Genomic DNA, 12355 nt, shown 5'->3' with positions numbered 1-12355 from the left:
AACTACGACCTACATGGCTCACAACTCTTGCAACTTTATACTACGACCTTAATGGTCAACCTACGCTCTTGAAATGACCATCCGCAACTCATATGACCAATTACTATCATGGATTCAACTACTGCCTATAAGACAAGTTTGCGACCACGACCTACAACGTTTATGACAGACTATTGTATCCGTAACAATCGATTACAACCCTTATAGCCTACTTTCATCGATAACTACATTAATTACGACTAGACTATGTCTATTATCGGCAAACCACTATTATACATTTAAAAAAATTATTTTTTTTAACTTCATCCCCAATTCAACAGAAGACTAGACCCATGTATTCAAAATTACATAATTGATAATTTCATTTAGGCTATGCCCCATGAGTTTTCTCCTTTTTAGGATTTTTCACCAACAAATTTTTAGTGTTGCTAATGGTTGCTTACTTCTATCTGAATGTCTGTTAGATTTTGCTGCAATGCTGAAATAATAAGAAATTACTCACGCATCAGTTATAATATTTATAACATCTAGAATGATGAATTGAACTGCTATTTATTTATTTTTTATTAACAAATGCAAAATATCACATAAATTTAAGTATATTAACTTTAAAAAAAAAACATTATATGAAATGCTGCACATTGATTTTTGAGACATATTTATGCCTAACAATGAAATAATGCCGCATTAAAATAGAACTAAAGATCACAATTATAATCAATAATTAAAGATTAACAATATATCTTTGTATGCAAACATAGTGAAGAATATATGTATATATAGGAGGAACAGCTTAAATAATTTAGTAAGAAAAGAATACAACAGCCAGTCCAGCTTTTATTGAACAAAAAGCATAAATATTAAGTTCCAGCTAACGTTTTTGAATAATAAAACAAAAATGATGATAAAAAGAACAACAACTTAGTTGATGAGGCAAATAAACTTAGCCTCCCTCTTATAACAAACACACTTTGGTAAAATAACCTGAAAATTTTGCAGGCTGGAATGGCATCAACCAACCAATTTTTGCATCCCGCCCCTGCTTTATCAGCAAGCATTATTGCACACATGCTGGACCATCTCATGGCTTTTGCTCTATTTTTTTTTTTTTTTAAAAGAACGTTTTTTTTTTCTCCTCACCAGAGTTCTCCTAAAAAATGGAGGGGAGCCTGGAACCAAGATGAAAGCTTTAGGAAGAATCCAGCTCCAGATACTGTGAGTGCGCGGCGGCGATGAGAGCCGCACCGATGCCGGAGCCATCATTGGCATGCGTTATGATGACGGAAGAATCAGCTTCTTTGCCGAGCATTTCCGTGAGAGTGCTCTCCAAGCTATTCCTGAATGCTGTGTAGTGCTCGAACAGCCCGCCATCCAAAGCAATCACCGTTCTCTGCTTCTCAGAGGGAACATCCCTTCCCTGCTTCTTCAGAATGCCGAAGATGCCGGCGGCGGATAGCCGGGCGCCGCGCTTGGCGATGATGTCGCAGAGCCTCACCACCATTTTCCTCATTTTTAGTGAGGTGTTTGTTATCTGGAACATGGAAGATATGATGAGATTAATGGCATTAATGAGCTGAATCTATGTTCTTGCGTGCAAAGTATATTATATATATAGATGATATGCATACCCCCAATATGTCTTTCAATTTACTACTGACTACTTTGAGATCTGAGGATGTATCAAGATGCATTGAAGACATGTGCGGTGTCCTGCAAGTTTAGGTGATCAGAATGTGTCAAAAAAACAATGGATGGTATAAATGTCAAAAAGGGAAGTTTATGTGTTAAATATATAAATACATAGGAAGATGGTGGTATGAATATAAATGCCCAAAATAAAATAGGTGCTAAATATATAAACATACTGTTATTTGTCAATTTGCTAGATTGACATCTAAAGGAACAAAAATGAAAATATGACAAGCATGTTATGTGAGATGATCGATTCCTTCGCTAAAAATATCAAAAGTTAGGGATAATCATATACAGAGCACCATAAACATTGATATTTGCATATCATGCACCGAGGTTGATTTTTGAATTATCGAAACAGATGCATTTACGCGTGTCTGCATTTACGCGTGTCTCGATCAAACCATTGAAAATTTGATAAAAATGAAAAATATGGGCTTGGGTTTTATCATGAATGTTGATATGTGAGTGAGAAATTGAAAAATGGATGGAGGGTGCTTGATTTGTAAATAACAAAAGTTTCGGGTGCTCTGTATTTAATTTTGCCCCAAGGCATACCTCAGTATAAATGGAACCATAAGTTTTGGAGGCACAACATCCCCAAAGAAAGAAGCCTCCTCTGCCAACCTCAACAGCACTCTTCTAAGAATCTCTCCCAAATACATTCCTGAAATTAACTTCTCAAATATCTGCAAATTCCAAATTACCACACAAGTTTACAACATGAGAAATATATACTTCCAAATACAATATCCCAAAGGACTCTGAAATGCCACATGGGGAAATAGCAAAATTATGCATTTATTTATCTGACACCTACATTTCACTTTTTACATCTATACCGCTCAAATCTTTCGTATCACATCACAAATACCACTATTTTAACTTTTAAAAAGAGAAACACATCTTTTGAAGCATATGTGCGGTGTCATATATGTAAAAATTGAAGTATAGATGTTGGATATGCAAATAAATAAGAATTAAGTGGTGGCATGTATATAAATCTTCGCCTAGCAGCTCAAACATGTGAAACAGAATCATACCTGTTCTCCAGGATTCAAACTTTCAGTATCTAATGAGAGATCATATTCTGTCAAAGGAAGATGAGATGACCTGAAATTTCCCCATTCCATGTTGATCACCTACATAATGCAGCATTTCTTCACTAATCCAATAAAAAAAACTTCAAATAATCAACACTTAAGTCTAATATAGCCGCAGTTTCTTTTCACCCAACGCATCTACTCCTCTGTGCCACTTCAAAAACTCAACTTTTGCGAAAAAGAAAGTATAGTTAAATCTTCTTACCATCTCTCCTGATTTTGGTAACAGGCCGTGCCACTTCGGAATAGCGTGTGCGCGCTCCACATATGCTGCGTTCGTACCTGTACCTAGAATAACAGCAGCAACAACATCTTTATCATAATAGCGTCCTCCAGCTAGTGTCCCAACAGTATCGTTGACCTACATTAAAATGATTGCTGTTAAAATTAAAATCGGTATATGACGCAAAATAATTTTTTTGTAGAAAGAAGAGGCAAAGAAGCTCACTAGTGCGGCAACACGCAAATCAAGACCTTGTCTTTCAATGGCTTTTGTCAGCTCAGAGACTACATCTTCGCCAACCTAGTTTCAATGCAACAAAAATTATGAGTAAAAATGATAGATATTTAGATAATACAGGGTATTCTATTTACTCAAAGTCTAGTTTAATCATTGTTCTTATGTATTTTTATATATTTAACCTCCAAAGTTTGATATTTATGCTTATAACACTTTGGTATCAGAAACTTATACATTAAAATGTGTATTTCACTTTAAAAAAGATAATGATAAGTGGACTTTATCATGTGATGTTAAAGATTTGAGGGGTATGCATCTAACTGTGATTGTTTATGTGTTAGGTATGTAAATGCCCCTCATTTTTATTCATCTACTTACATTTGTCACATTCAAATTGAAATTAACAATGATAATTGCAAAGCATGGTGCTAACAAGGCAGTCTCAAATTAAATACCAAAATCATATTTTGAGGAGGATAAACCTCATAAACAAAGATGGGATATTAAAATTAATATCCCTACTCATCAACCATAGATTTCAAAAAGTAAATACGCCAGAACTGAAAATTAGAGTAGCTTAAACAACAAAAGGTAAACAAAAAAAAATAAAAATAAAAATAAAAATAAATAAAAAAACTCAAAATTATCATATGACGTTGAACACAAATTATGAGAAATTAGAAAAACAAAAAAACAACAATTTTACAAATAAGGGATCATTATAAGGGCTCAATGGTATCGAAAAATGAAGAACTTTGTTAAAATCTTAATGTAGTTGATTGCAATTAGACACTAGCAATTGATTTCAAACTCAGAAAACCTTCTCAAAACTCCTCTAAAAGTGATGAATTTATTCAAATCAAAGGACAGTGCACATTTCTCATTGCCTTTCATTCAGCCTATTGCAGCCTATTGCAGCCTAACCAAAACCATAAACTTCCGCTTCACTTTATAAGCACATCCAACCAACTGCCACAAACTCAGTCACACTTTATCAATACACCCAACCTATAGAGAATGAGTTACATGGAAAATGAAAACAAAAAAATGGAGCTATCAATATACATCTACTAAAATTAAGATCCCTAGACTGGTTTAAGGAACAATAATGTACAGACTTCTAAAAATAAATCCATGAATAACAAAATTGATCTTTAACATTCTATTGCCTCAAGGAAATAGGTGAGATCATGTTCCAAACACAATCTATGATTTCATGACTTATAATAGCTTGATTCAAGGAAATAGGTGAGATCATACCCCAAATGAACAATCTATGATTTCATAACTTACAAAATCTTTCAACTATATTTTGCGCTTTTGTAATTTCTCTTGATAAAATACAAATTCAAATTAATGTTCATGAAGCTCTCACAAATCCCGAGTGAAAGAAAGCTATAATGAAAGAAATTTAGGCCTTAGAATAGAATGATATGTAGGGTGTTTCTGAACTTCCACTTGGAAAGTTTAATTGAATATAAATGAAACTTTACAGTTAAATACAAAGCAAATGAAAGTGTGGATAAATTTAAAACTTCACTAGTTGCAAAAGAGTATATTTAATTATCTATAAGAGAGTGCACTAATTGGGAATAACTGTTTAACCAAATCAAGCCAAAGTTTTTGGATGATTAGGTTTGATTTCGGTACTACGGGTTTTAATACTGCTTTAAAATTTTAAAATGTTTGGTTCTCAGTTATTGGATCCAGTAAAGAAGCAAAAATGTGATAAATAAAAAATTGAATTAAATAGCTTAAAGTTAAAACAGCAAAGCCTATTACTTGGTTAAGCCATTTAATGGTTCAAGCGTATTTGGGTATTCTGCTTGCCCCTCATGCCCACTATTTGCTAGGGTAAATGTTAAAGGCCTTACATGTATAAGAGCAAGCCATCTGCGACCGTGATTCGTGTGATGCTACTCTCCAATGAAGATGATGTCTCTATGCCTCCCACGAAACCATTTTTGAAGGGACAATAAGAAAATCAAGGTCCCAAAGAGCAGAGTTGTCATTTGAGAAGAATGCGTGCAAATATGAGAAATCACATTAGCATCTGATTGGTCATTGAAGCCACACACTCATTTTGTAGTCAATGTTTGGAGAACTGAATTCCAAGCAATGTTAACCATGATATGGCCAACTAATCCAAAGGAGTTTGATTGATTGCGACTTGTAAGCTAGCTATTTCTCATTTAAAAACAACCATTAGCTCATAGTTCTAATGTGCGCAAGCTAACTTCAAAACAATGATTAGTTATTTTATTTGTGTAGTTATTCTTTGTTAGAAATCCTAAATCATGATTGATATATTTCTTCCATTGATAATTAGATAAATTCTATTCTTATAGCAAAATGTTGAAATAGATGCATCTGCGTGAAATGTAACGGCATGCATGATCACCTTTGGGTGTTCAAATAAAGAATATTGATATTGATTATAACTTCTTTTTAATATATACTAATTATGCATGCAGCTTTTACTTCTTTTTCTCACAAATATCGAACAACCACCTATGTCCTTCATGAAGAACCAATTGTCCATTCAAGGGCAATTAAAAAGCCTCCATCAAATGGTAAATCTTCAACAAATGGAAATCATATGCAAGAATCAAGACAATGGTCGTGATAAAAAATAAGCCAAAATGATACATAAGGAGAGAACCGTTGTATGGGGTAGTTTTATTTATTTTTACCATTTATGTAATATTTGTAAGGTGAAGGCTTCATTAGGATTAGAATTAGTATGAAGTGTTAACTAAATGTGTAATGAGACGGCCAAATAAAGAACTAAACATGAAGTTCACCAACATATGAAGACCAAACAATTTCAAGGTTAGCCCAAAGAGAAGAAATGCATGCAAACCATAATTCCCATGCAAAGAACATCAATTCAAACCACAAAACACTTAGCCCACTAGCTAAGTTTTGATTATATTTTAAGCCTTTTCTTTATCGTTCAATATGGACCATCTCTTTCAAGCACAATATATAAAGTAATGGAAAACAGATAACTTTTGTTGGTGTAAATTCTTTTCAATGTTTGGATTTCACTTTTCATGACTGGATGTCAAAAATATAAAAGAATTCATGAACTAAAACACATCATATCGAAGATCGATAAAATCACAAGTTTCAACTACCAAATTAATTGTTTCAAACAAAGTTAATTATTTTTCAAAAAGAAAATTAATGATGTTACCAAAAATTAGAGATACTATTATTTAGGATTCACTATAATCCCAATCACAAGTTTTATAAAAATCAGTCCAAATTGTATCTTCAATAAAATAAAAATTTTTAGTGAGCCAAAAAAATAGAGGGTAAAAAGTTTTAACCGTTTCCTCAATGGAGAAGCCCTTCGTCCACTTGATAAGAGTGCCAGAAGAAAGTGGAAAGAGAAAGTGAACCCAAGTTCTCTCTGCCTGCCAGCAGGAAGCTGATATTCTTCACTTTCAGAATTAACAAATCTTGCTACCTCTGCCGCAATGAAATCAAATAATTCCTAAAAAAAAAAACAAAAAAAAAGGATTTGGTAAATCAGAAAAGAAAGCAGAAATATACCATGAAAAAAAAAAAGAAAAAAACAGAAATACTCCAGAGCTACACGTACAAAGGAGCTCCCAACCATCAGATGTGGTGGAATAGAGACCTCTTCGGCCTCCTGATTAATAACACCTTGTTCTTTTCCTCCCAATTGGACACGTATTACACGGAAGTTAGTTCCTCCAAGGTCCAATGCATAAAATAATCCTTTCTCATCACTAAAATAGATATATATACTTCATTAGTTGTCTTTCTGTCCTCTTAATGCAAACTTTGAATTACAAGAAAATCATCATCAACATAAGTTGAATGTTAAAGCTATAAAAGTAATTTCCATATTAAAAAAAAACATTTGCTTTCAAGGCAAAAGTTATAAAAATAATTTCTACGAGTCAAAATCACCGACTCATCTTTACATAAAAATCAAGAGGATCCTGAAATCAAAAGAGAACCCACTTTTTAATTGTTGGCAAAAAGTATTTTTTGCAACCAACAAAAGACTAATCATGTTCCCTTAAACTGAAAAAAACTCATTTTAAAATAATTCAATCTTATATTTGATATGACTAATTACATCTTAGGCCTAACTACATACGATTGTGTATACTATCTACAAATCTTTGGAAATCAATTCTCGAATTTTAGTTTCTCTATGTTTGTGCATAATAAATCTCAAACTTGAATTATAGAGGTCTACATTGGAGTCTAAAGGCCTTCGTTTAAGTAGAACTAAAACTGAATACATGGAATGTAATTTTAGTAGTAAAAGCTCTAGTGACATAGGTGTGACTTTGGGTGATCAAATTATTAAAAGGTGTGAACGATTTAAATATCTTGGGTCTGTTGTTCAAAGTGATGGTGATATTAATGGGGATGTTAATAGTGAATTCAAGTTGGTTGGTTGATGTGGAGAAATGCTTCGGGTTTTTTGTGTGATAGAAAAGTACCGCTTAGACTGAAAGGAAAATTTTATAAGACGGTTGTGAGACCTGCAATGCTCTATGGCGCTGAATGTTGGCCTTTAAAAGAGAAGCATAATAATAAGTTAAGTGTTGCCAAGATGAGAATTATTAGGTGGATGAGTGGCTTTACACTTAGAGACAAAATGCGAAATGAATATATTCGTGATAGGGTTGGTGTAGCTCCTGCGACGGAGAAAATTAGAGAAAGTCGTCTTAGATGGTTTGGTCACATTATACATCGACCATCTGATGATCTGATTAGGAGAGTAGATGTTTTAGATTCAACTTGTGTTAAGAAAGGTTGAGGTAGACCTAGGAAGACTTGGGCTTATTGTATTAAAAATTATCTTAATTTATTATAACTAAATGAAAATATGACACTAAATAGGACGCAATGGAGAAAAAGAATTCATGTAGCTGACCCCACGTAGTGGGATTAAGGCTTTGTTGTTGTTGTTGTTGTATGTTGGTGCATAATAAATCTCAAGTTTATGGCAGCTATAAGACCTTTTTTGGTCTTGTATGGAAAGACTAAATTGCATTTCCATGGAACTATTTACAACGTTGAGGAAAAAATATCAATAGTTCACTCCGGAAATGAAATAAGTAAAACTCCATTACAAAAGATAGAATAGTTTTAATGCTTGGAAGAATCTAAATGCTTGTTTTCTCAATTATTTTGAATTTTATCCAAATGAATATAACATGAACATATAGATAGCACTAGATAACAATCTGCATAATCCTCTGCAACACAGAACAAGTAGAGATTTATAAAATAATAAACAAAAAACTAATATATCTGGAGCATACAGTTCAAGAATTCTTCAGAAAATTTTCAGCATGCACATTCATGTTTGCAAATTGAATTGGAAAGTTAAAAGAATGTACAAAAATAATGATAGTGCAATATAACATAGATGAAAATTGATGTTCATTAAAGATTTTGTTGATAATAATTGAAACAGGAAAACTTTAAAAAGGAGAATAAAAAACATTTAATCTACCAAGGCCAACAGAACAAGAGTAAGATCATAAAGGCTAATTACAATTTTAAATAATAATAATAATAATAATAATAATAATAATAATAATAAAAGGAAAATAAACTGTCCATGCAACGGTAGCAATAAAAACACATGACAAGGCCATGAAGGGATAGGGGGAAATGATGATTTTTTTTTTTTACATATAATTGCCGATCATAAGACATTTAAAAAAAAAGGGTAAAAAGTCTTTTTTCTTTTCCATAAAAGAATTGAGAAGAAACAATCCGCCATAAAAGAAGAATTAATGAAAATCTAAACAATAAATGACAATGAATTCCTTTCTGTAATCACTGCCTCGGTCAATTACATCCACATGAAGGTAGCAAACAGAAAACCATGCAGAACAGAGGCAAATCAAAATCGAATTTTCAAGTTTTGAGTGAAAAAAAAAGCTCTTTTTGAACATAACGACAAGTTTCATGTTAACGAAATTATAAATAACAGATAAACGAACTACGCAATAAATTACAGTCAAGAAATCAATAACGTGAGTCTAGACGGGTAAAACCCTACCGAAACCTCAAACAAAGCCAAATTTACAGAAATCAGCAGTAAAACCAAACCGCGAAAACGTATTAAAACATGCCGACAACTCGGATTATAAACCCTAAACAAGGAATTACCCCTTCGGAAGATTATCGACGTAGGAGATGAGCATCTTCAGCTTGCTCCCACCCTCTGATGCAAGTCCGGCGTGCATCTCCACCATCATCGCATCTGCAACCTGCCGCAGCTTCCCGATCGGCGTCGCACACTTCTCCTCGAAGTCCATCACAATCGCCTCCACTTTTGCCCACCACCCCGATTTTTTCATCCTGTGTTTCACGATCAGCGCCGCAACCGCGCACGCCGTCGCCGCGCCGATCACCACCGATCCGATCACCACTTTCCTCATCTCTCTCACGCCCTACCTCACTCTCTAATCCCACAAAAATCGGAACTTTAGCTGCTAGCGGTCTTCTGGATTTCCATGGAGATCGATCAATGCTTTATAACAAGGGAGGGAGGTGGAATCAAAGTATGGAGAGGATGAAGAGACCCTAAGCATTCGGCTCTCTTATGGCACAGTTTTTGGCCGGAAATGAACTAAACGACATGAATCTGTGGGAGGATGGAGACGGCTTTGACCCAAATTCTGCAAAACCCTCCGTTGTTTTAGCTGATAAATCTATCCATACGAAATTTATTAGTCAAAAGATAATGATAAATGAAAAATAAAAGTAAATGAAAATAATAAAAAAAAGTAATTAATTTGTTCCTCTGTTTTCAATTTTGCACCATCATTTTTTTTTTCTTATAATAATAATTTTTAGTTTGCAATCTCATGTCGGCCGATGTTTACTCGATCACAGCTCTTTGTTTTAGCGTGTCATTGCATTTTGTTTAGAGAAATTTACATATAGATCACATCTTTTTTATGTATTTATGTACGTAATAGACAAATTTTGACATATAATTCTTAGGTTATTTCATATCTAATACTTACAATTTTGATATTACATACATACCTTTCAGCTCATATTAATATTATATTTGTCGAGGAGTAAAAAGGTGGGAGCTTCCGAGTTATTTGTACGCCACAATCCTGCAAACAAGCCGAATATGAGTGTGCTTAGAGTTTGGTCGTGTCCGACTCACGTTCAAAATGACTTGTTAATAGTTTGTTTTTGTCCGGCTCCATTTAAATTTATTTATTAAAATTAGACGGTTCAAATTTAACTTCAAACACCTCAGGAGATAAAATAATATAATATAATTAATTAATTATTATATTACAAATTTCTTTTATTTTTAATAAAAATAATTCAAATGTTCGGTGCCCAAACTGCACAAACTTATTTACTTTGCTAAGCCTTTGTTTTAGCTTTTATAAACTTTTCTTAAATTATTTATTTATTTATCTCGAGCCAAAATAAGCTTAACGTTAAAGAACAAAGATTTGCTTATGTTCGACTCGTTTATAAATCGAGCTCCAAAAAGTTATTCTTGTTGGACTATCTTGCAAAACAAACAAAGCAAACACGAACACTTTGTGAGTAACGAACATTTTGATAGCCATATTTACTCTTACAAAGATAGTATATATGATATTTTTGATATGATATTGAAATTTTAAGTAGTATGCGTGTAAATATCAATTTTAAGCATTAAATAAATAAATATACAATAATTTTGTGGTGTGTGTGTAAATAACCATTTTTATTATATTTTTAAATTATTTTTGTCAAATATTATGTTTAATGAAAACTTGGAAACTCTCTTATTAAATTAAGATATGAATTTGGACGCCAAAAGAGCCGGCTACTTCTTCTTTACATCACAACGTAAATTAAAATAAAATACAGAAAAAAAATATAATATTTAAAAAAAGGTTGAATGATTAATTTGTAGTTATGAAAATTTAAGATGGCCTTTATGTAAAAAATTGGTCGGAAAGCATCTTTTTGAGAGTTCGTACGTTTTTATTGACCTAGTTCTTTTATATGTACTTTTCAATTTTAAATTATTGCAATTTCATATTGGTGGCAATTTATATTTTATTTTGTAATATAAATTTAATCATGCATATGATATATTATTTACGTCTATTTATTCTTATTATATATTTTTTAATTATTAAAGTACATGTAATGCTTCAAAATTTAAATAAATTTTATGAAATTTTGATCATTTATATTTTTTGGAATGGTTTTTTTTTTAATATAAAAAGGTGAAATTATTAATACTTCTTATTTTTAGTTATTTACAATGCTTACAATCCATCATTCATAATTTTATTATTTGAGACAACTTGAAATTTATTAAATAGTATAAAATTAATTGAATATTAATATGACATAAAAATTAACATGAGAATATTTCTTTCATATATTTAATTCATTTTCAATTTTAGTGTGGGACTATTTGAATGAATATAGCGCTTTATATAAAGATAGAAATAATTTAATAAGTAATATTGATATGTGTCGAAAGATTTGCAAGATTAGATTGATTATTTAGAGTCATATTGTTGCACAAAAATATAACACAGTCAAGTAATTAAAGTGATATGTAGAGACACGAGAAATTTTTACGTGAAAAATTCTAAAAATAGGAGACGATCATGGGGTCTAGCCAAATTAAATAATACATTATGTAATGGTGTGTACATGGGGTTATTCTGCTCCTGATTTAGGGAAGATGACATTATAAGTTGATGTATAATGGGGTTTCAGTAATGAAATTTGTAACGAATCATGTAGATCGTAGTTGATTGCTATGGAGGCAGTAATCAGCGGTGAATGTTGTAGAGGGTGGTTGTAGCGCACGAGGTGTGATATGAAAGCCACAAAGACAAGAGTTATGATAATATTCGTAACCCACAAAGACAAGAGTTAGGAGTCGCATGACGTGTGATATCATCCTTAGATCATAGGGTTAAAGTTGGGAGCTACTTGAGTTGTGATAATGTTCGTATTTCATAAAAGCCGAAGTTGGGAGCTGCATAAGCGTAGATAATGTCTATAGGTCGCAGAGATTAGAGTTGAAAGATGCATGAGTTATGTG

General features: G+C 32.5%; 1 protein-coding gene across 1 annotated transcript; it reads right to left on the bottom strand.

The window, feature by feature from the left end:
* Nucleotides 1-1093: 1093 nt before the first annotated feature.
* On the bottom strand, nucleotides 1094-9977 carry LOC110021152 (hexokinase-1-like). Its single transcript, XM_020719531.1, is given in 10 exon segments — nucleotides 1094-1531; nucleotides 1629-1710; nucleotides 2251-2381; nucleotides 2736-2834; nucleotides 3001-3156; nucleotides 3244-3318; nucleotides 6591-6646; nucleotides 6649-6757; nucleotides 6866-7016; nucleotides 9433-9977. Coding segments are annotated over 10 exon segments (1473 nt in total). The 5' UTR covers nucleotides 9705-9977; the 3' UTR covers nucleotides 1094-1189.
* Nucleotides 9978-12355: the final 2378 nt, after the last annotated feature.

The sequence above is a fragment of the Phalaenopsis equestris genome, unplaced genomic scaffold (genome assembly GCF_001263595.1).
Source record: "Phalaenopsis equestris unplaced genomic scaffold, ASM126359v1 Scaffold000123, whole genome shotgun sequence".
Lineage (NCBI taxonomy): Eukaryota > Viridiplantae > Streptophyta > Magnoliopsida > Asparagales > Orchidaceae > Phalaenopsis > Phalaenopsis equestris.
The sequence above is the reverse complement of the archived record's forward strand: the minus strand, read 5'-3'. Positions and strand labels throughout refer to the sequence as shown.